The sequence below is a fragment of the Electrona antarctica genome, assembly GCF_951216825.1.
Source record: "Electrona antarctica genome assembly, chromosome: 5".
Lineage (NCBI taxonomy): Eukaryota > Metazoa > Chordata > Actinopteri > Myctophiformes > Myctophidae > Electrona > Electrona antarctica.
The window spans coordinates 16,931,500-16,957,117 of record NC_136810.1 but is presented as its reverse complement, the minus strand read 5'-3'; the positions used below and the strand labels follow the sequence as shown (position 1 = coordinate 16,957,117).

The 25,618-nt window shown below is 44.5% G+C and overlaps 1 protein-coding gene across 3 annotated transcripts in view; it reads right to left on the bottom strand.

Annotated features, from left to right (window-relative positions):
- grm8b (glutamate receptor, metabotropic 8b) overlaps positions 1-25,618 on the bottom strand; it is a 289,106-nt gene that overhangs the window by 118,057 nt on the left and 145,431 nt on the right. For all 3 annotated transcript variants that reach the window (XM_079500972.1, XM_079500973.1, XM_079500971.1), the window contains exons 3-5: positions 20,415-20,550; positions 14,447-14,601; positions 10,348-10,485 (exon numbers count right to left, since the gene is read on the bottom strand). In XM_079500972.1, the coding sequence (XP_079357098.1) occupies positions 10,348-10,485; positions 14,447-14,601; positions 20,415-20,550 (429 nt within the window). The remainder of the gene's footprint in view (positions 1-10,347; positions 10,486-14,446; positions 14,602-20,414; positions 20,551-25,618) is intronic.

Here is a 25,618-nt window from a genome sequence, read left to right as displayed (position 1 = left end):
CATCGCCTACTACAGAACAGTGGACTTCCCAATCTTTCCTCTCGCCATCCCTCCCCCACTGTCTCCTTCGAGCTTCTATCGCCGTTCGGTATTGCTCTCATTTTTCCTTTTTTAATCTGTCTTTCTATCAACGTCCACCCCCTCCATTGCATCTATCTCACTCTCTTTCACTCTCTCTCTCAGTATGTCTTATTCTCTCATGGAGGAAATCGATGCTACCACAAGAGGGGTGTGTTTAGCTCCTTATTCCGTGTGATTTATAAGAGCCAAAGGTCACAAGACGTGCAGTGATAGATGTGTCTGGAAAGGCCTGGAGCAGTTCAGAGGGTGTGCGTACGCTTTTCCGACCAGTCATTGGTCCGACATGTGGAAAATGACTGCGTTAAGGTTGGCGACCGGATTAAGGTTGGCAAACATGTGTTAAGGTTGGCAACCGGATTAAGGTTGGCGAACATGCGTTAAGGTTGGCGACCGGATTAAGGTTGGCGAACATGCGTTAAGGTTGGCAAACATGCAGTGCTTGCGGTTATGGTTAGGTTTAAGGTAGGTTGTCGGACAAATGACTGGTCGGAACTTAGTACTGCACCCGTTCAGTTCAGAGCACATGCAGTGGTGGAAAAAGTACTCATATTTTTTACTTAAGTAAAAGTATCAATAGTGCAATGTAGAAATACTAGATCGGTAAATGTCCGGAGTAAAAGTACAAAAGCATTGGTATCAAAATGTACTTAAAGTACCACAAGTAAGTACTCATTATGCAGAATGTCCCATTCACATGTTTTCATATACAATATACAATGTATACAAAATATTTTAAAAATAGCAGATTTTCAAGCTCACGCTCAAGTCGTATAGCAACGCGTTGTGAGCTTGTAGATCGGCTTCTAAATGGCCAAAATGTATACAGGGCTGAAGTGATTAAAATGTTTTGTAATAATAATCAAAATCTACAAAGTGCCTAAAGTTTTCGTATGAGCACATTTGAGATTGTATTATATTCCGAGATGTAGTGGAGTAGAAGTAAAAGTACTGTAATTTGGAAATACTCCAGTAAAGTAAAACATATCTCAAAATTGTACTTAACCCATTTTGGGCGGGAACCCCTTTTGGTGTTAGCATTATGTTATGCTTTAGCTATTGAAAAATAGCAGATCTACAAGCTCGTAGCGCGCCACTCGGTGGCGCGCTACGAGCTTGTAGGTCTGCTATTTTTGAAAAATCGAAGAACCACTGACATAGAAACATAGCTTTTTCAGAAAACTGTCAGGATGTAGAAGACATTTTTAGAATCTGATCTCAGGTCAAGTACAGTACTTTACACCACTGAGCACATGAATGCTGAACAGAACAACATGATGACAACATGTGGGAGTAGAGGTACAGTAACACAGTTCTAAATCCCAAACCTGTTAAAGGAGAATTACGGATTAACCATTTTATTGCCTTAATCTGATGTTATTATATCCAATAACGAGTGGTACAGGTGAAGCATTACATAACTCCATCCGGAGCGCACCGCAGCTCTGACCGTGCGAGCTGGGTCTTAAGCTAAATCGCTTATTTTCGCTCAAAAAATATTATTATTTATTTTTCTTTCATAATGTGCTTTTTTCATCTTTTTTTCGCCTCGACTACTGGTTGTTCAAATCAGATTACGGTAAGAAAGGCGCTGGTCCGGAATTTTCATTTATCTCCATTTGATATCGCCTCTGCCGGGTGGAAACCTCATATGTCCAAATTCAAATTCAAAAGCGGATCCCCAAAGTGGCCCTCAGATGGACACCCCCAGGGAAAAGGAAACGAGGCCGACCTAAGATCACCTGGCGCAGAACGGTAGAGGCTGAACTGCTGGAGATGGGTCTCTCATGGGGCACGGCGCAACTGGTTGCCAAAGGCCGTGATAGGTGGAGGAACATTATCGATGCCTTATGCCCCATTGGGGGCGAAGAGCATAAGTAAGTAAGTAGATCTACAAGCGAGCTGGCAGATCTGCTACTTTTGATGCTTTTGTGTGACGCTGCTGTTTGATCAAGTAGGGCATTCATTTACAAAAAAAGTAAAAACTAAATGGTGATTCGTTGATACATAAGACAATAAAGTAAATAAATTATCACAAACAATCTTGCTTGATTGATTAATCTACATGAGAAAAAGATAAGTCCAGCCCTATAGAGTGTACCAAAATCTCCTTGAGGGGGCGTCAACATATGTGTCACGTGGTAGCGGCCGCCATACTTGTTGGCTTGTCTGGTTTGTTTACATTGAGCGACTATCCGGTGTGCTTGTATGCATTATTTTTTTAAACTGACCTCACAATGGTGCAGACTTGCTCAGTAAATAAGTGCCACAGCAGGTCACGTCGAGGGAATGAGCCAGAAAACGGAATTAGATTTTCAGCTTTCCAGCATGGAGACAGCATCAAGGAACCCAGATTGACGAGTTTACAAAAAGACGTAGAATGGCTTGGAACTCGGCTGTACCGCGCAGAGACATAACGTTCAACAAAGTATCTAAGCACAGCCGTGTTTGTTCAGGACATTTTCCTTGTCCTTGTAAGGTATTTGGGCTCGACGTTCTTTCTATCCATCCTGGTGTTGGTTCACTATGTTGTCGCCAAGAACGAGCTCAATATTTACAAAAAACATACCACCATCACCGAGTGATGTGGGCTAGAGTTTTAAAGCCCACAAGAATGGCACCGCTAGCTTTTCAGACGCCGCCCCCCTCTTGGTGACGTACACGTTTTTACACCCTATAGGAGTCAGGACACACACGTGTGCACATCTTCTCGTTCTCTCTCTCTCTCTCTGAGTGTGATATTGGAAAAAAACCACACACACACACACACACACACACACACACACACACACACACACACACACACACACACACACACACACACACACACACACACACACACACACACACACACACACACACACACACACACACACACACACACACAGGTGGTCGATGACCCGGGGTGGTGCTGACTCAGCCAGTTTGTCTGGTAGCACGATATTACAGTGCAGCCGATGACAGGGCTCAGATAAAAGGGAACGGCGTACAGTGGCCTCTTCCTCTCCTCCTCACTGCACTGGAACTCAATCTGGGCCTGGATAATAAAATCAATTCAAGGCTCTCTTCTTCCCATGCTCTCTGACAACATGGGATGAAAGAGGAGGAGTAACCAGAGGGCCTGGAGGAATGTCTCCCGACAGCACAATATACCGACGTCAGAGAGAGAGAGAGTTGTTCTGGTGTTTAGTATCTTCGCTGTCTGGTGGAAACCTTGTATGTCCAAAACCATAATGTTTCAGGACATGGGAAAAAAAACAACCTGTCTGGTTGTAATGATAGCTAAGGGGTCTGAGCTAATGCGACTGATCACTGTGCTCATAACAAAATCCCCCACATCCCTGAATAACCCTGAAAGGAAACCAGAAGCGTAGAGTTTGAGCGGACCAGAGCCTTAGATATAGAAAGAGTTACGCAAACTGCGTTCACTTCATGGGGCCAGTCCAATTGCGGCAGAAATGCATTGGGCTCAGGCAACAGCCCAGCTATATAGTGATCTTAAATCCCTTTATTTTAGATTGTTTTGTAGTAATTGTACAACATAAACATTAAAGAGACTTTAATTGTCACTGTACAATACTTTAAAACAGTTGTCATGTTGCACACATGCTTAAAATAGCTCTTATTTGCGCCGCCCTCGTTGAAAACAACGTATTTCCAACTCGAGTGCTCGGTTTCCGCCCCCTCAATATCGTAACTCTTCTATTAGATGGCTCTGGAGCGGACGGGTGGCATTTCTTAGGTGTGCTTATGCTGCCACCTAGCGGCAGCAATGAAGTTAAGTTAAGGGACTACCGGTGGGCAAACCGACCATGTCATCACGCTCATGTCACTATGACTCAGCCATAACCAAAATGAGATCCAATACACTGACACCACTGCGCGTAATCAGCGCCTCAAACTGTGACTCCGCCCACCCCCGGGGGAAGTTGTGATTTGCTCTCGTTTACGGCAATGCAATTTGCGGCATTTTCAAAACAGAATATTGAACAGAGTAGCGATTATTAAACGTATTGCAATGCCATACGTTGAAGATCTGTTGCCCGTGGACAAGGCAGACTACCTCCGCAAGTTAAATAGCATCGGCATAGATGTTTGTCCGTATGTGATTAAGGATTGGACCAAGTTGCATTGGCAGCCATAGAAAATTCTTACCCCAGGCTAAAACCGGATGTGACGTTTATGGGCGTTCCTGTCTTATGTGGTGTCAGTGTATGCAGCTGCATTGGGATCACAGCAAACAAATCAACCAGCGCCATATATGGGCACAGAAGGGACAAGGACAGACAGCTACAGTAGAGATCTCCATAATATTACTGTACATGTATGGGCATATTGGTTGGATTGGCAGTGCTGCGTAGGCCTCTAGTAAAAAAGAATACACAAGATATCAGATCTACAACCTCCCAACACATCGCGACATGCTGGAAGCTTGTAGATCGTCTATTTTCTCTACTTATGTGTGACAGTTTTGTATGACGCATTAATCTGCGGACAAAAAAATTATTTAGTTACGGTGATATTCGATTTCTACCCAACAGCAACGTTATGCCCGAGCATTTGAGGTATACAAACGCGCAACTATATTTACCTGGCACTTTCCCTACAATCCTGTTTTCCCCCATCTGCCGTATTTCCAAAGGAGTTGGCCTGATCTGTTCCTTTGATAAAATGTGCCACTTCATGTTGTTAGAACATATGCAAAATATTCTTTTCAATATGAGTTAGAGGTCCAACGCTGCATGTCAAATTTGGGTAAAAGTGCAATTTGATGTTTTGGAAAGAGCTAAATGTGTTTAGTTAAGAATAAACATTACATTTTCATTGAAGTCATCATTGAAAAATGTTTGAAAACTGAGTCTTAGTCCTTTACTGTGTTCATGTTCAACTGGCACTTGCAGCAGCGAAGATTAGGCTGCTCACAGCGGTAATGCTCAACTGCTTGCAGGCTTGCAGCACATTCTGCAGATCTTGCTCACTCTTCGCTGCTGCCACAAACTCTGTTGTGAGTTTGACCCCATGCTCGGCGTAGTTATTGACATCGTTGATATCACGCACATTCACCACATCTGCCTGGAATGATGCACTGGTAGCCCAATCCTCTACATTGAGTGAGATAAATGCTGGATCAATGTGCAGTCTGTGTTTACCGAACCAGCAGTCTGGGTTGGCAAGGTTGGCTTGCACCAGTGCCAAAGCGCTCCTGTGGGGCTAGCATGGGAAGATCATCTGGCTTGTGATCCAAGATGGCATCCGCAAGTGCACGTCAGCTGGCACCTTGGTGCTGAAGAAGTCAGGTACCAGAGGTGCCTTTCCAGTGCTTTCATGGCTGATATTGCAATGCCCTCATCAACAGACTTGTAAGCGTACAGGTTGTGGTGGGGGGGGGGGGGGGGGGGGGTGGGGAGTGTGAGATCACAGAGTCGGGCGGGAATTGTTAAAACGATTTCAGCATCATACGCGACAGTAGATCGATCACACCGCAAAGTGCTGGAGGCTGTCAATAAAGAACACCACAAGCAGTGGGCACGTCGTACATCCAGTCCCTTCTTACACACACACACACACACACACACACACACACACACACACACACACACACACACACACACACACACACACACACACACACACACACACACACACACACACACACACACACACACACACACACACACACCTGTTCTGCATCATCAAGGTTTACATTTTGGTTGCCCACGCCACTGCGGTTACGTTGTACAGTCAGTGCTATGTTGCTCTGGGCTGCGGAGAACGGCGTGCATGGATGTGGAAAGCTAAGTGATGTGGAATCGTTTTGGAGAGGTTCCCCTCTGGCATCGGTGTCACACCGCACAACGGGACAGAATCGCGACGCCTTCTATATTCCTATAGCTTGCCGCACTCAGAGCGGGCGTGCGTCTTTGTGCGACTTCACTCAACTGTATGTAATGTGTTGTTTCCTTTCTTTCCCCGCTGACAAAGATGTACTGATGGGTTTTTTTTCGTGTGTCTTCAGTTTTGACGCCTTGAATTCCCTTGTTCTCGTTAAAAACGGGGAATAATCAGATGGAGCTCACGCTGTTGATGGATGAATATATCAGCGCTGAGGTGAAGTCTGTATTCTAGTGCGGCTAATCTAACCAATGTGGGGAAAGACATGGGGAGTGAGAGAGAGAGAGAGAGAGAGAGAGAGAGAGAACACAAACAAGCAAAGCCAAGGGAGTGATGTACTGGAATGACAGCATTGTAATTATTGTCATTAATTCATGTTGTCGTGTCAGAAGAATAAGTAATGACTGGCGACAGACAGGCGCCAGCCCGGACGTGTTATACTCTCCATGACGGAAATGGTGTTTGGAGATGTGGGGGTGGGGAGGGGGAGGGTGGGGGGGGGGGGGGGCACAACGCACCACGAGCACGTGAATAAACACAGATGCGGTGCATAACCACAAAGCAAGGCGAAGAAGAGTCAGCCTGAGAGACAGGAGACATTCCTGTGTGATGTATGAGATGTCGTTTCATGGATGACAATATCATTATAGCGGAGAGATGGGCGCCTCCATGCGTACTGTACGTTCAAATGAATGGGAAATGGAGCTTCTAGGGGAGTGGCACGCACGCACGCACGCACGCACACAGAGAGAGGTGAGAGGCACACAACATCCTACAGCATATGTATCGATCTACACATTGTTAACATCCAGTGTTTCTATGCTTTTCTTTGCATCCACTCCATACGGCATGGAGATTACCCCCATAATAAAGGGTGCGATTGTAACGTACGCTGTAATGCACGCTGTAAAGTGCTTTGGATTAAGGCAGTATACAGTATATAAAGGCAGCAATGCCTTTGCAATGCATATTATTGCCCCAGGCAGATTAGCCACGCAACGCGCAGTGATATTAGTATGACTATGAGTATCGCTACCCGAGGCTGTCTCGCTCGTTCCGGCCACAGTCCCAGTGTGGACATTCAAACTTCACAGCATTCTTCCAGAACAGTGGGCGTACCCTCCCCGACCCCACTCACTCGCGTAGGTGCACGGGTGACGTCACCACAGTCACTTGCATGCATGCACACACAGACAGTCACACACAGCGGAGCCAAATGAAGACTAATGAGAACCATTTCCGGAACCGTTCATGAAAATACGATGGAACCGGATCTGCGATCTCGGAACCGGGTCTGAAACGGACCCGGTTCCGAATCTCAACCCTAGTCCCAAAGCCTGTTAATAAAGTATTCAGTCAATCAACAAACAGTGTATACTATTTTCCAAGTGTCTGTTTCACAACTGAATGACTACTGAATGACATGAATTAAATGTAGAAGTTTTTTCCATGGCACAAAACAGTTTGAGATGCATCAGTGTATGGGTTCTGGTACTGTGATGGGAGCTCAGGGGAGGTGGAGTGTTCCATGCAAAGACTTGCCAAGTGTGTTGTTGCATGAGTTGGAGAAAAAGGCAGGCATCTTGTGTCTGTTTATCCATCAGACTTATAGCCATGAAGGAAGGCTCACCAACACTTGTGTCTGCGGTGGTTGTGATGCTTGTTTGGTTGTGCATTTACTATTACACACACACACACACACACACACACACACACACACACACACACACACACACACACACACACACACACACACACACACACACACACACACACACACACACACACACACACACACACACACACACACACACACACACACACACGTTTAACTTAATAGGCGATAGGCTGGACAATGGTTTTGGCAGCCCTGGAACCGCATGATAGGCACATGAAAGGAAGAGGACCAGATACGAACAGCTGTGTCACAAACTGTGGAGAGCAGGGGGCTGGAAGGCCAGATTGCATGCCCATTGAAGTAGGCTGCAGAGGATTTGGGGGGCCCTCACTCTCACAACGCCCCCAGTGCACTGGGCATCACAGGATGAGCAAAGGGCAGAGCCACCAAGAAAACACCACTGAAGCAGCTGGGGAAAGCCTCGAGATGACTCTGGATCCGGAGAGGAGGTCCATGGAGACAGAGAAGTAAATGCCACCTGAACACAGCCTGGGTCACCTGAGCGAGGATGTCTGATGTTGAAAAACCTGAAATACACCCTTATGAACTGCTGCGCTACCTCAGCAAATCCATATCCCAGGGGCCTAGCGTACTGTGAAACAGGGATAGATGCCATCAAACGCAACATCAAAATAGACATCAAGATTAAAACCTGCCTTTAAGGGGAATATGACTCATTTTCAACATTGAACCTGTCATTAATATATACCTTAGAGTTGTGATTAATGTACCTTAGACATTTTTTGACTAGGTACAGACTCAGTGAGCACAGTCTTGCGATCGAAAAAGGCTATCATAGGCAGACCTGTCTCTCGAAAGGACTAAGCACCCACTGTACACAAAATGAAGTGGAACCTGAGCTACATTTCCTAACGGTCTGTCCACTGTACCAAGACATCAGAGACAAGTGTACTTCACACAGATTGCAATCACTCAAGGAGAGTTTGAAAACATGACTAATGACAAAATACTCCCATAAATGCTGGGCAACGTACAACAATGATTCATGAGCTGCTGTGATAAGACTCTGTACATTTTGTTTTGATTGTATTTCTCCACTTTTTGCTTTGGCAAAGTAAACATGTTTTCTCACGCCAATAAAGCCCTTTGAATTGAATTAAATTCTCCTCCTATGGTCTGGCTGATACGGACAATAAGCCTCTCCGACCTACTTACTTACTTATACATCACTGGCGATGTGAAGCATTTAAAGAAATACCTGTTAGCAGTTGCGCTTTGAGTAGATTACGTACTCTCTACCGTTGCCATAACTACTTCACCATTTAAACACATACTATTTTTTTCAAAAATAGTATAGACCTACCCAATTACCCACATATCTTGTAGATGTGCTATTTGTTTTCATGACATGTCCAACATCGGTACACCATGGTTAACGTGGTTATTCATAGAGTTTTTTTGTTTGTTTTTTCCGCTAAAAAGTAAACTTCTAGCTACACGTTTTGACAGTTTTGTCTCATTTCATAGCTGCTTGCCAAATGCTCCATTGGCCCAAATAATAGTTCCCTTGCCAAACCAAGTGCTGCATTCCCAATCAAACTGTCAAACACGTTTCCTTGTGTATATGATCATCTTGTCAGGTGAAATAGTGTGCGTAGCCGAGTGCATAATATAAACATAGAATTAAACGCTGCATATGTAATGCATGAAAATGGTGATTGCATTGACTATACAAGAGTTAATTTGACAATTATCCAGCTGCAGTAGTGCTGTATTATTGTCTCCACCAGGCCGAAGGCATGACAGAGTATGTTTTGCACTCCGTCCGTGTGTGTGTGTGTTTACATTTGGCAATGTAAACGTTTGTTTTCTCATGCCAATATAAAGCTCCTTTGAATTGAATTGAATTGTGTGTTTGGCACACGGTCGATGCCAGATTTTGCACACACCCTCCCTGGATGCCAACGATGAACCTCTGCCCCAAATTTTCCAGAATGGCCTGTTATATAGCGCCACCAGGAGGCCAACTTTTGAAAAACACACTATATTACTCCTTCAGATTCTGTCCAAAAATCCCGCAAATCGTTACACACTATCTCTATAGTCATGTGCTCAAGACGGATCTGTCCGATATTTCATATACCATCCTGATTGGCTAACATTGGCTTTCAAAGTTTGCAGGATTGGCACGTTTTGAACAAAAATCCTCAAATCATGAACGCAGCGTGCAATTTACGTTAAATCTTTCACTGACTTTCCTACTAGGCTGAGGAATATATCCCACCCTTGTCACATTGGCCTGTTATAGCACCACCAGGAGGCCACAACCTGACCTGCCCGGGTGGAGACCTGTGCCCCGAGGGGCATTTTTTCTAGTTAGTCAATATCTGCCCTATAGGATTTAAAATGCATATGTTCCAATGTGTTCAATGCCAAAAAACACAATTAAATCGTTAATCGCAATTGTTTGTGTGACAATTAATCGTCGACAAGTCTCATCTGTCTGTGTACGGACATATTATTGATGGCCCCTGGGTGATAAGCGTTATTCATAGTCTAATATTTTCGGTGGTGAGGTGACCATCGAACTACAACATGACGTCACTGAGCCGCGGTGAAGAGCAATCCACCGCCACCGCCCCAGCCCTTCTCTCTGTTTTTACTCACCACCACTCCACGTTATTACAGCTCCGAAAATCCATACTATGAATAGGCCTTTACACATATACGGCACCTACCTGTGCATTTCTTTGGACTGCCGGGCCTCTTGCCGTGCATCCCCAGCTTGCAGCCAAAGTTCTCCTCCCAGAACTCGGCGAACCACACGTTCCGTCGGTTGTTGGAGAGCGAGCGACTTCTGAAGTAGCGATCAAAGGCTGAGGAAGAAGACAGTCGAGGGAGGGAAGAGTACGTTAGAGAGAGATACAGTATAATATTTGTACAGTAGAGAAGATGAGATTGCTTGCCAGATGCAACGTGTAGGATTTTGCATAGGTTACATATATTGCTGAAGAAATATTGTGGCACAGAATGAAATAAGCTTTTACTAACTGTCAGCATTATTAACGGTGGCTCAGATGACATATGCCGGCTTCAGCATGTCTGAGTCTCGTTAGGAAAGGCAGCATATATACAGAGGGGAATACATAAGAGTACAGTATGCACAGAATATAGATCTCACTGGGATCTCACTCACTTCACTCAGGGCTCCATTTGCTTAACCACTATGTTTTTTTTAAGGAATCATTAAAAGTTTTTCCAACCTGTATAGTAGGCTATGTAAATACAATATAACTTGTACAGTTGGAGGCCATCGATATTGTCCTTTTCTTTTTGCTGAGGTTTGCGTGATCTGCGCAAAACCCCTTTTGGTGTTTTAAACATTATGTTATAATTTAGCTATTGAAAAATAGCAGATCTACAAGCTCATAGTGCGCCACCGAGTGGCGCGCTACGAGCTTGTAGGTCTGCTATTTTTGAAAAATCGTGAAAATATTTATTTCAGAAAACTGGAGGATTTAGAAGGATTTTTTTAAATTTTGAGGTCAGGCCTAAATGGGTCAAATGATAAGGGACAATATTGGTGGCACCCAACTGTAAATACAATATAACTTGTACAATTGGGGTGGTGGTTGTATTTTGTCTCCCTGCTCTTCTATTGAGACATTTAGATTGTGTCAAAGGTCACCTCGACACAGCTAGGATCTGACATGAATGGACCTGATGGTCAAGATTCAATTCATCCCCTGAGCAAGCAGGCAGGCTGCCGGCGGCAGGTGCCGGCAGGTAGGCAGACTGCCGGTACATATGCCGGCAGGTGCCGGCACATATGCCGGTGGCAAGCGGCAGGTGCCAGCAGCCGCCGGTCTGTGGCGGATTAGGAGGCTTTGCCGGTGGCAGAGGAAACACTGCCACGGCATAGGAAACACTGCCACGGCTGTTGGCGGCAATTGGTGGCAGCGCCGTGGCTGCTGCCGCTGCCGGAGAATGCACTCACTGCTTATGCAGTCTAGATCACCGGTATGTCAGCACTTGCGCAGGAAACCAGGTTAAATCCGGGGTAGAAGAGGAAAGTTAAATAGTGCAGCTTTAAGCTCTATACTTCATGTGAGCAATGTGATCTGTTATTTTTGAGTGGTGCAACCACTCCAAGGAACAGCAATGTCCATGTTAACCTATGTGTTTGTGACTATGTATGTGTGTGTCTGTGTGACTATGAATAGCAGTAGGGGCAAAAGTGGCGCTGTTGTGCCAGAAACAGAGAGATAGAGATAGTGCTGCACTGTTGCCTGCTAATGAGAGACAGAGAGAGAGGAGGGGGGGGGGGGGGAGATTTGTGCAAAAATACTGTAGGGACGCCAGGGATAATGTGCGTGGTTAACATACATGTTGAAATAAACACATAGACCGCCTGCATTTCCCCACCGGACATACAGTATACAAACCAGTAAGGCGTTTTGGCATGCGGGGTCAGATCAACATATGGAATGAATTCTGTACTAATAACTTTGGGGCGGGCCCGTCTAGAGTTTGAATGGACAGGTATCAGTCAAAAGGGAGACATCGAAGAGGAAGGACGGGTGGTGTAGGATGAACATATGGAAAGTCAGAACATGTCAGCTCCATATATGGAGATCTAAGGGTTTGCGGTTTGAGGTCAGATGTAGAGTTGCCGGCTCTATATATGCAGATCTAGGTGATGATCCAGTCTTCTCCATGTATGGCTATCCAGGGTTTGATGAGGTCAGTGTCGTGATCTTCATATAGACGACCATATATGGAGCGTGTCACGAGGCGTGATGGACTGACGGCTATATATGGTGGTGACACATGTTACGATGCGTGATGGACTGACAACCATACAGTATATGGAGGCATGCCCGACTGACGGACAGATGGGTTTTGCAGATTTTCTCAATTTTTCATTGTAATCTGCGACCTACAGTCGCAATTAATGACCAGATATCATTCATTAGATAACAGAGACATGGATCCCTGTTCATTGGTCAATCCTATATGAACGTTGAGTTTGATCAGGGGTGACATGGAAGGCAAAGACCTCAAGATTCTGATACATGGAACCTTGTGAATTCAAATTGTTTAATTATGCGGCAAGTGATGATCAGCTGAAAGGCCCTCTTCAAATGTGATTAGAATGGAAAAGGACCAACTCTCTGAGAGGGCCCTCTCAGTCTACCTCTCCTTCACTTTCTCTCTCAATTAGGTGACTGATTATCCCCCAGCCGGATCAATACAGGTCTTATCTCTTATCTTATCCCTCTTAAGTTATCTACCTTCTATCTAGCCTGCTTGAGTTACAATGAGCCTGGTCCAAACTGGTGCTGAAGTAGGTTGTGACGCTCATTTCATTGAAACACTTCAGCTCAGAATGACCATTAACCATTTATTGCAAAGCTATTACTCTACTTTTTCTATTTTCTATTTTGTCTTACTTTATTAGTGATTTAGTTCTTGACTTGTTTTTATTGACTATTGACTTGTTTTATTTTATTGTTGTTAAAGCACTTTGTGACTATAATTGTCTGTGAAAGGTGCTCTATAAATAAACTTTACTTACTTACTATTGCATTTAGTATGGCGGTGTGGCTCTGCTCATGTGGTATCATATCACATTTGATATCTCAGATTATCTGTGCATCGAGACACAGCTCTGATATCAACAACAAGCCCCAGAGCAGAGCATAACAAAGACATCAACAGCATAACTTTCAATGCATTCCATATATCACATAGATACTGAACATATCACATGATCATAATACAATCCATAAAACACATTATAATCACGGATACCCATTACAGAACTAATGCCACAGGGAGGAGGCCGGGGAGGTGGAGGAAATTTGAACGCTGACATCTGAACAACAGACACCGAGTCTGCTAGCATGAAGACTGAACAACCACAGAGTCAGCTAGCATGAAGACTGAGGACAGGGTAGTGACTGCTTAAAAAGAACACCTGATTGAATGTGGGCGTGAGCTGGCAGCAAATGAGAGTGAGGAGAGTTGCTGCCAGACTTACTAAAGAGCCGTGGATGTTTTCGGATGTCGGACAGCTTCTTTTCCGGGTTTTAAGACAGCTGGTGGATGGAAATTAAGCTCCACCTCCGTGGACGACTGCCGCAACGGCCAGATTCCCGGAAACGCTCTCCTCCGCGGCAGTCATCCGCGGAGGTGGAGCTTCTTTTCCATCCACCAGCTGTCTAAAAACTCGGAAAAGAAGCTGCGAACAGCTTCTTCTGTCCGCGGCTGTCGGCCGTTTTCCGCTTAGGTGTGGAAACAGAATGAATTGCTGATAGAGAATGATTTAAAGGAACAGAATTAATTGCTGATAGAGAATAAAGGGGGGATTATATGTTAAACCTTCTGCCTTCCGTGTCTCAATGAACTATCGATGCGCTGGATTCTACCTGAAGGTCATTACATGATTTACATCCTATCATTTCATATGGGTAAAGCCACTGAAGACAGTGGTGTAAAGTAGCTAAGTTCATGTACTCAAGTACGCTTACTTTACTGGAGTATTTTAAAATGTCAATACTTTTACGTCTGTTCCACCACATCTCAAGGGAAAATGTTGTACTTTATACTCCACTACAATCATTTTCAAATGATTTTTATACACGACGAACGTGTGAAATGGGACATACTGCATAATGACTGAGTATGTTTTGATGCCAATATTTTGGTACTCTTACTCAAGTCAATTTTGAACACCGGACTTTTACTTGTAACAGAGCATGTCTACTACATGCTTCCACCACTTTTTTCCCTTCTTTTTTTCCCCAGGGAAGCATGCTGCCCTGCATGTCTTACCATCCACAGAGGCTCTCTTGGGCAGTATGGTGACGGCCCCCTCTGCCACCCTCTCCTGGCCCACCACTGGGGAGATCTTGGCGCCCCAGCTGTCGGAGCCCACCCACAGGAAGTGGCCCGTCTGGTTGTTGAGCTTTGCTGCGTACAGGATGCGCCTGGCGGGACCAACAAACAAACAAACAAACACATTGACCCAACCAATCAAAGAGGAGAGCAGTATCTGACAGAAGTCCAAGAACAAGCAAGTTGTAAACGACCTCACGGTGCAGAGCGAATATATAAACAATGTCTAGGGGGGGTTCTCAACCCGTGGGTCGCGACGCCAACCCCTGGTCTAGGGTAGACCGCTGGATTCTCATTGGACCATGAAGTTGGTGTTGACCATAGTAATTAGTAGGACTAGTCAGAACAGCATGTTCCTCCTATTAAAGCGGTTGAAACGTACATGAACCTGTGGGTCCAATTCAGTTTCAGCTCCACCCAGCTGATGGCTGCTCAAATGGTAATTGCTGTGTGCATGTTTAGTATTTGATGTGTTCATGCATGCTTTTATATCTTAAAAAAAACATTCATATGATAGTTTTTTGCGTCGCAGTTATACACGTTGTGTGTGCGTTGCGTTATAGCTACAAGAAAAAAGTGGGATGACGACGGATGACGACGTCACATTGATAAGAAACAGCATGCGCGCGCATAAAGGCAGCAGAAAAACACCACCTCTCATAAGATGCAATGGGAAAGTTCTCACGTGTAAAAAATGCCCCATCAAACTTTTAGATGCTGTTCTTCTCCCAGTGTGGAGGAAGAATGATTAGGATTTTTATTGTGATCTCTCGCCCTTGAAATATATAATCCTTGGTTTCTGTTGTGTTTGAACAATAATAGCAATTCAAAACAGTTGTCCTCAAAACCACACCTCCAGTCGCTGTCATAAGAACGGGAGGTGCGCTCATGATAACAGCAGCAGAGCCTATTTGTGCATGGCTGCACGCGCACCTGCAGTCCATCAAGTATAATTCATGCTTCGTCCCGCGATGGTGTCGTGCACGCAGACCTCTACGCTCACAACAGTCGCATTTGCGATGCGATGTGAGCTTGTATATCAGCTGTTCTCTGTGCGCAATACTGTTGGGCTTTGAAGTATAAATGTCTCCTAGGGTGCACCTCACTAGCCAACTCACAAGAGGAGGTTGAATGGACTGAAACCAGCGCTCCCCAAAACAACAGGTTTGGAGATCTGTTGGGAATTGATTACATGAAACAGTCACCCGTGCGCCCAGTCCCAATGTTTGTAAACAAATAATTGGTCTATGGGGTGGACTCATAACTAACCCCCCCCCCCCCCCTATATAACATCCGCCCATAACCCCTTATAAGTCCCCCCTCCACTTTATGATCCGTCCCCTTGCTCGCTCCCACAGCGACCCGAACATTTGTCGACAGTGGACATATTCTGGCATAACACAGGCACTTTTGGTTTCTGCCGTGTGTTCCGCTCGCCTGATGACATGAAGTCAGGCGCGGAGATATAGGGGAAGCAGGCAAAGCAGTCACATCAGGGCCCATGGGGGTAGGGGCCCGGCGGCCGCTCCTGCGCCGTGGTAGTATACAAAGAAAAGGTCCCACACACTGTCAGACACTTGCCAAAATGTTGCTCTTTATTAAGTCGACATTTCGGTCGATTAGACCTTCATCAGGACAAACAATCAGGACAATTGTCTGCATGATTACAGAGCATGCAGCTACTGCGTGGCTTATTTCTAACCAGTTTTCATATTTTTCACATTTTAGCTTGCTGATTAAGTTTAAAATGAGTAATACACAGTCTGGATGTCATCTTGAATGAGATTAAAAACGGAGTAGTTCTGTAATCAACATCAGCTGTTGTTTGGAGGAACTGCAGCTATGGGAATCAAACAGGTGAATGAAATCAAGATTCATTTTTATTCATGCAGGACTCAACGTCATCACGCATCACGTTCAAATTGGATTTTTAGAAAATCGTGTAATAAACTTTTAAAGGTGTAGTGAAATGAAAAATACGTTTTTCACACTTTTAGACCATCTCCGTGGTCATCATATGAGCATACCTAACAATGGATGCCAAAAAAATGGGAAAATTCTCATTTTTGTGTGTTTTTATATCAAAAGTCCATACAAATATTGTTTTTATTACTTCCTGAAAACGAAAACGTGCTGCGTGATGACGTGTCGAGGCCAACATCGATAAAAGCCAATAAAAATGAAGCTCACCCGTATCCTCTCCATATGTGCGCATCCGTGCAGCACAGCTGCTATTGATTACAGAAATCCTCCGTTTTTATTCCCATTCCAGATAACATCCAGACAGTGTATTACTCGGTTTCAACTTAATCATCACGCTAAAATATGTATCTGAAAACATTATAGGGTAGAAATAAGCCACATAACAGTAAACTGGTACAGTTGGCCGTCTATTTCATTTGTAAACAAACACACACCACGCTGGCAGCGGTGGCCGAACGGATAGCGGCGCGGTCTAGATACCGGAAGGTTCCCAGTTCGAACCAGCCGTCCGACACGTTAAAATTACCACCGCTGAAATGCCCTTGAACAAGGCATCAACCACTACGATGAAATGTGTTCTATGAGCAGGGCCTGGCTGGAAACAAGTTCTTGAGCTTAGCCCAGATACCCTGGGTAAATATAGATTTCATTTCATTGCTGCGTATAGCATAGCAACACTCCCTAGCTACCGTCCCATCGCCTGAAGGGATGCGACGCTCTGATTGGTTCAGAAACTTCAGACCGGTGTTTCAACTTGAAACCGTTTGAAACTTCATAATAAAATGTCCACCATTTCCGTTTCATTACACCTTTAAGAAAAGAAAATTAGATTTTTATTTCATATAAAAATACACATCCATTGTTGGGTATACCTATATGATGACCATGGATATGGTCTAAAAGTGTGAAAAACATATATTTCACTACGTCATTTCATTTCAGCCTCTGTGGGGGGTATTTATATGCAAATATCATGACCAATGGCATTGCAATGAACATCAATGATGACGTTTAGGTGAAAAAAGAGCAGAAACAAAATTAATTAATTCATTAATTAATTAAAATATGTTGTATTATTGCAACGGTGTGTCTTACAGGGTTACCACTTTCAACCTGGTGTCCCTATTCTTTACAGGAATTTATGAAAAATAAACACCAAAAAAACCCACCAAAAGATTAGATTAAGGAAATACGAGGTTTCTGAAATGACAGGGACGATATAATAAAAATAGATGCCTGCAGGATCTGGGCAGTGGAGCAGATGGCACCCCCACTTCCCCTGCACTGCCACCCGGCTCTGTCTCTCTCCTGGGCCCTCGGTCAACAGAGGTCAGAGGGTGGATGCATGCAGTGCATGTGAAGTGCACTGGTGGAGACTGGAGAGTAACTAATGAATGTACATTTACTCGAGTACAATACTGTTACTTAAGTACAATTTTGAGGTACTTTTACTTTACTTGAATATATTTGTTTCATACTTCCACTCCACTTGATCTCAGAGGCAAATTGTATTTTTTTACTCCACCACAATTATTTGAAAACTTTGCATATTATTATTATTATAAAACATACATTAACTATTATCCCCATTTTATACTCCGGATATTATAAAATAGCCAATCTATAACCTCACAACGTGTGAGCTTGTAGTTAGGCTGTTTCTGGAAAATAATAATAGAAGAAAGAAAAGTTTGAAAATGTTTAAAACATTTGAGTACTTCTGCTTTGGTAGGCCTACTGTATATTTTGATAATGGTGCCACAGAAAGCAGACATTGGTCTCGAAAAGCAGAAATTGGTCTCGCCATCAAAGAAACCAGAGGTCGAAAGGGCCTTTCTGTGTGGAGTTTGCATGTTCTCCCCGTGTCCCCTAGGGTAGGTACCCTCACAAAAAACATGCAGTAATCCTGCTCTCTAAACTGCCTCCCCCTGGCCAGCCGGGGCGCCTTATGGAGGGGAAAGAAACTGGTTGGAATAACGTGTTCCTTCCACGCGCTACGTCCAACCAAGGAAACTCCCCCCTGTCAGGAGGAGCAACTTGGACACTCAGGCATGAAGGAAGCATGAGTTCAAGTCCGTTGCTCTCCCCATGTCCCCCATATATGGGGACTAGGTTGGCGGAGGGTGTGTAGAGCCCAGGATCACATTAGATAATTGACACAGGGGTGAAAATGGGTTACAAAATCGTGGGATAAAAATTATAAAAAAAAAAAAAAAAAAACAGAGGTGATGCACCAACCAGCTCCTGCATGGAGCCCACTCATAGTTCATCATTCAAAAATTTGAACTAAAGCCCAATACAACATTTACAATATGTCCATTACCATTATCCAAATTAATTCCTTATTCGTTTACATTTTGGAAAAAATAGCCAATTTAATTAGGTGTCGACAATGTTTAGGCCTCTTTGCACTCTTTGCACCCTTTTGTGAAATTCCACCGAATCAGTAATCCTTTTCCACTTTGCTTCTGTCTTTTTATGGACCATGTGAAAATGAACTTGTGAAATCTGATGCTTTTATTGTTTTGGAACACATACTGCATATTTCCACGTGCTGAAAATAGCTAATCTACAAGCTCACGACATGTTGCGTACACGACAGCGAAGATTAAATCAGGCTTCACTGTGGGTCATGTGAGAGTGTTTTGTTGGCCGAGGCGATCATGCATTGTACACACAGCTTGCAAAATAACAAGCTATTGGAATCTAGTTTTCGGTGGCAACATGTTTACCTCAGTGTTTTGGGTCGGGACATGTTCTGTGCCCGGCTGTCTGTGGATCAGTGCGTCTTGTCTGCGAGTGCACAAGCATCATCATCGTCTCCTCTCTGAAACTTCATCGCGCTGCGCACGCGCTCCAGAGATAATTTGGTGTCGGATTTGGGCTTATTATTATTATATTATGCTTTATCTCATGCACACATACAGAACGCATGTTCTGTGTTCCGTCTGTGTTTGATGGCCGCCTCAATGCTTGCCCAATGGGAGCCACATGGTTTGACCAAACATTTTTGTTGCATGGGCAGAACACAGCCATCAAACACAAATGTTCGGTCAAACCATTGGAAAAGCATTGGGGCGGCCATCAAACACAGACAAGACACATACCATGTGTTTGATATGTGTGTATGAGGCCTTAGGAGCGGAACAGATTGGTGTTTTTTTCCGCCACATACACAATGCACAATAACGCTCATCAAGCAGAAATACAGTACGTTCAGTTCACATTCACGCAAAATATAGCCTGAGCTAACGGTTTCTGGTCTAGAGGGGCGGGTCACGGCTGAGATTTGCGCACGCCCTGATTGGTTCACCGATCTGTCAGTCAGCCCCGGTCCCTCCTCTCCCCCCTAGTGCAGCACTACGTCACATCATTTGGAGCGACGCCCACGCGGAAGGGTTGACTCCCACTTCTAGACCAGAGTGGCCAATGCGTTTCCCCAGGCAACGAAAATGAAAGCCTGGGTACCGAGGCTACCCAGAATATGGACGGGTTCGTGAATGATGGTTATTTGAACGCGTTCAGGGACAACACTGCCTCTAGTGATGCTATAGTCAGCTTCAGGGATGAGTCTGGTGTGTTAAGTAGAAAGTACTTCTTGCACCACTGGGTGAAGTGCACTGGGCGAAGTGTTCTATGCTCTAGTGATGCTATTTACAGTATGTTATGTTAATCAGATGGAGAGAGCAGTGGATGATGACCCCACTGATGACCTCACTGATGACCCCACTGCAGTGAGGAGTGAACTGCACCTCACCATGCAGCTTAATTGACATGTTGTTATCTCAGTGTCTGCATTAACTGACCATGGATAAACATTCCACTAACAGAGTGTGTGTGTGTGTGTGTGTGTGTGTGTGTGTGTGTGTGTGTGTGTGTGTGTGTGTGTGTGTGTGTGTGTGTGTGTGTGTGTTATAAGCACCTGATGTCGTCCTCATTGGTGAACATGATGACGGCGCGGGCGTTGGGAGTCTCCAGCAGGCGCATGATGAGCTTGTCAAACTCCCCTGGTTTCGGTTCTCTGGGGATCTTCAGAGACTGAGCTATACACACACCACCTGCAGGAGGGAGAGAGAGAGAGAGAGAGAGAGAGAGAGAGAGAGAGAGAGAGAGAGAGAGAGAGAGAGAGAGAGAGAGAGAGAGAGAGAGAGAGAGAGAGAGAGAGAGAGAGAGAGAATCATTTCCAGGAACACTGGCGCACCCTTGGGGTCAATCTAATATCCTCTGAAATTCAAAGGGGCCGTTATTGGCATGGGGAACATACATTAACACTGCCACGGCCAAAAGCAACAGCACGCAATGGAATACATCACACGCTTAGCACTCACAAGAGCATATGGCACTCCAAATGATCCAAAATGCCGCAGCTCGTCTGGTCTTCAACCAGCCAAAATTCTCACATGTCTCCCCCCTGCTCCGCTCCCTGCACTGGCTCCCAGTCGCTGCCCGCACAGAATACAAAACTCTGATGCTGGCATTCAAAGCAACCAAAGGTATGGCTCCCCCATATCTTGCAAGCATGATTGAACCCTACAAACCAACTCGGACTGCGAAAAATCTGGGTGTGACCCTGGACGATCAACTGACGTTCTCGGCAAACATCGCATCAGTGACAAGGTCCTGCAGATTCCTCCTCTACAACATCAGGAGGATTCGCCCCTTCCTCACGGAGAAGGCAGCCCAGGTGCTCATCCAGGCTCTCGTCATCTCCCGCCTGGACTACTGCAACTCCCTCCTTGCTGGTGCTCCGGCATCTGCCATCAGACCTCTGGAGCTTGTTCAGAAAGCTGCGGCTCGTCTGGTGTTCAACCGCCCCAAGTTCTCCCACACAACCATCCTTCTCCGTTCTCTACACTGGCTCCCCGTAGCGGCCCGCATCCAGTTCAAAACCCTGGTGTTAGCCTATAGGGCAGTGAAAGGAACAGCTCCTTCCTATCTCCGGGCTATGGTCGATGCCTACACCCCTGCCCGACCACTTCGGTCTGCCACCTCGGGGCGACTGATTGCCTCGTCACTCAAGGGTCCTTCTGGCCGATCCACACGGTCACGACTCTTTTCTGTTCTGGCCCCACAGTGGTGGAATGAACTCCCCACTGATGTTAGGACAGCAGAGTCACTGCCCATATTTCGCCGCAGGTTGAAAACCCACCTCTTCAGGAAACACTACCCTTCCTCTCTGCCTGACCTACTTGTTGTTAACTAGTTGTACGAACGTTTGTTTTCTATTGTTGTATTGTTTATTGGATCTTGTTTAGTCGATACACTTAATTGTTTTAGCTCATGCTCATTTGATTTAGCTATTTTGTCTCATCCGGTTAAGGAAATTGGTAGCTGATATATTGCACTTTTACCTTAGCGCTAGGTATACTCTTGGTTGCTTGTTTTTGCAGAAAATGCACTAAAGACTTCTGGTGATTAGTAGTTTTTGTTCCCTACCTATGTTGAATACACTTATTGTAAGTCGCTTTGGATAAAAGCGTCTGCTAAATGACTGTAATGTAATGTAATGTACAAACCCTCCCGCGCACTCAGATCAGCCAACGCAGGAAAGCTGGAAGTACCCTCACTAAAAACGCCGGGCCAACGCTCCACACGTCCCAAACTCTTCTCCCTTCTGGCCCCAAAACTGTGGAATGCACTCCCCGTTGCAGTCAGAACTGCGGCATCACTCCCAATCTTCCGCCGTAGTCTGAAGACCCACCTTTTCAGACTCCATCATGGCCCATAGCACTTATCCTACCCCCTTAGATAGCACTTTTTAGACTTAGATAGCATTTGAAACAGACTTATAGCATGTCATGTAGACAGCACAATAATTGCATTGTATATAGTCTTAGCACATCATAGTAGCCTACATATGTATAGCATAGTATAGTATATATGTATAGTTAATACTGTATGTATAGTGTCATTATATAGATATGTTCTAGTTACGTTCTTAGCTTACGCATGTTTCTTGATAAATGCATTTTATATATGTGATGTATTCCCATACTTTTGTTCCTGCATAATGTAAGTCGCTCTGGATTAAGAGCGTCTGCTAAATGCCTAAATTGTAAATTGTTACTCACTTCACAATTATGGTATCTGCCGAAGAGATGCCATAATAGAACTCTGGAATGGAATAAACATGGCTTTTTAGTCAGATTTTTGTCCAATCTGCCTTTGAACAAACTATGCCTGACTGTCATGTTGTTTGTGTGTCGGGACGTATGGATGTATTATGGGAAATGTCAATATCCACTCAAAGTGCAAGTGTTGACAATAATTGAAGAATATTCAAGCAGAAAAAACATATGACAACAGCACAACCACAGGCCTCGTCACATTGACAGCCCATCAGGGCAGGAGCCTCCTGAGGTGTCATCTTGGAGACACCTCTTTTAACACAGAGATGTTATCCTAAATGATCATAATAGGATATGCCCGAGATAAAAAAAGACCCCTGTCACGTGTGCGAGGCAGGACATTGTAGGACCCAAGTGCAGACAGAGACGAGCTCAAATGCTACATAGTTTAAGAACAAAACTCAAAAAGGAACATACATAACACTGGTGACTTACTACAATCTGGCAAAGGAACCGAAATAACAGCCCCGTTCTTCCGCATTCGATAATTCACATGTACAGACAAGTACACCCGGTCTAGATCTAGACCGGATCAGCAGCCTGTAAAGCAACTCGAACCCTGCAGTCTATAAACACCAATAAGCCCATAGTGTCACCAAGGCTTGTGAAGTTACTTTTGGAAAATAGTAACATAATTAGTAAAATTATTACTCGAAATGCAAAGTAATTATAGTAATATTACCAGTTACTGGGAAAAAAAGTAATATTTAGTCCAATGTGATGACGTCATCAAACAAGGAGTCGACCCACACATGCGAGTGTCGTCCGTTCTCAAACTCAAGAAATAGAGGTTTGCGCACACACACACACACACACGCACACACACACACACACACACACACACACACACACACACACACACACACACACACACACACACACACACACACACACACACACACACACACACACACACACACACACACACACACACACACACACACACACACACACACACACACACACACACACACAGGCCTAATAAACAAAATAATTACCCCTCCAGCCACTCTATGTCCTTCAGCAGCTGAGAAAAACGTTTGGAGTCAAACACAAGTACTGTATGAGACATTTTTTATAGATCTGTTATTGAGCTCACTTCTTTGATCTATTCATGTCTTGTATGGTAACACAACCAGCCAGGACAGAAATCATCTTTAAATATGGTAAATAGAGCCTCTAAAATGAAGGTTGTAGTCTATACCGCCACACATCACTCTATCCTATTAGTATCATCGCCACTCCACTGATCTGAAACATGAGGGCATTTCAGGGAGGCTAAATCATCGATAGTTGCTTAAGAACCAAATGGACCCTTGCAGGGTCCCACTACATGTGCACTGCCTGTAAACTTTTACACTTTGAAATATGCTAGGATCCCATTAACATTTTGTACAATTTTGCATAATTGTACCATTACTGTATGTTATTATGTTATTATATAGGGAGCACCAACCATCATGTTGTGGAAGATTCCAGGCGAAAAACCACAGTCCACCTCAACGCTCTCCTCCCAGTCAAAGCGCAACTTTCACAAAGAAATAATATGCAGCTTTCTTTCCCCATCTCTTTAAAGTCCCCCATGCAGCGTTGAGGTTGACAGCGTTGAGGTTGACAGTCCCCAACATGGAGGAGTGATGGTGCAGAGATGGGAAACTCAGACACCCCGTTCCATTGTTCAGAAAGAGTAGTGTTCGTCTTAGGGGATCTGACAGGGAGGCACAGACCTAACAATCCTGGAGAGTAGCCTGGAGGATCAAATGTCAGAGTTCTATACCCCTTACATGTCACATGTTACAGATGAACCAATGGTCTTTAATAGGTGTTTCAACCTTCAAGCCTGCACCATTTACTCCAAGTCAACTTTCTTCCAGCTGAAGCTGGAATAAACACATGCATCCGTCAGGCGGCCGTGTTAAGTGAAGATGGGTGGGCTTTATCATCATTTGTCTGAGATTGAATCCTGTGGAAGACACAGTAGTGGGAAACATGGGTGCTCCTTTAATTGCTTGCCATCTGGCCGTGTTTGTACTCACCATGCACTCAGAGAGGGATTCTAGAGGTTTGTACCTCCTAACAGTTCTTCTAGTCTAGACCATGGACCTTCAACAGGGGTCCAGGACCCCTGGGGAGTTCTCAGAGTTACTACAGGGGGGCCATCAAATCTTTGTGTCATAGAGTTGTTTGTTTATTTGTTTATATCAAGCACTTGATACAGTATGCTTAGCATCCCTATTCTGGGGGACAATTAAACAAAAATGGCCAATCCACAAGCTGACTTTAAGTGGTTAAATGTCCGAAAATACATGTCAACATGAATCTTACATATGGGAAACGATAAAAATGTGGGAAAAAACAAACAAAACCTAAATTTACACAACACTGATGACAGTGCTTCATGCCAAACAAGTCTCTGAAGCCATCCAAGAAATCTGGCGAGGGCTGCTTCATCTCTCTCTTTCAGCTGTGGGTCCTTGGCCTGAAAAATGTTGCCTGTTCTAAACTGTCCATGGTGCAGGTACATTAAATGGTAGATTGCTGAAAGAAAGCAATATGAACCGTGAATTTCTGACTAGTCAGTAGTCACACACAATGTTCTCATTGTGTCTCTGCTAGTTAGAGATGCTAGTTAAAGATTGAAGAACCGCTCAAATGAACCTCTGCAAGGCAATGCATTTGCTTGTTTGTGTGCTCTGCAGTACTGCCATACTGTTCTTACTGACATAGCCAAAGAAAGTTTGACTTCACTTCAGCTGGCTTAACAGCAGCCTGCCTCACACTTCAGCCACAACATGGTATGAATCCAAGCCTGTGATATACGACTTGTTCAATTCGATAATAACAGTTTAGACTATAAAAGTCTCATCAAAATGCAGAGAGATAGCGTGAGAGACAAAGAACAACAGGAAAGGGGGAAAACAGCGTGAAGACTATGGAGCCATGCGACGAGGAGAAGAAAAAAGTGTTTGTAAAAGGGACCACAGGAGAGCAGAACACT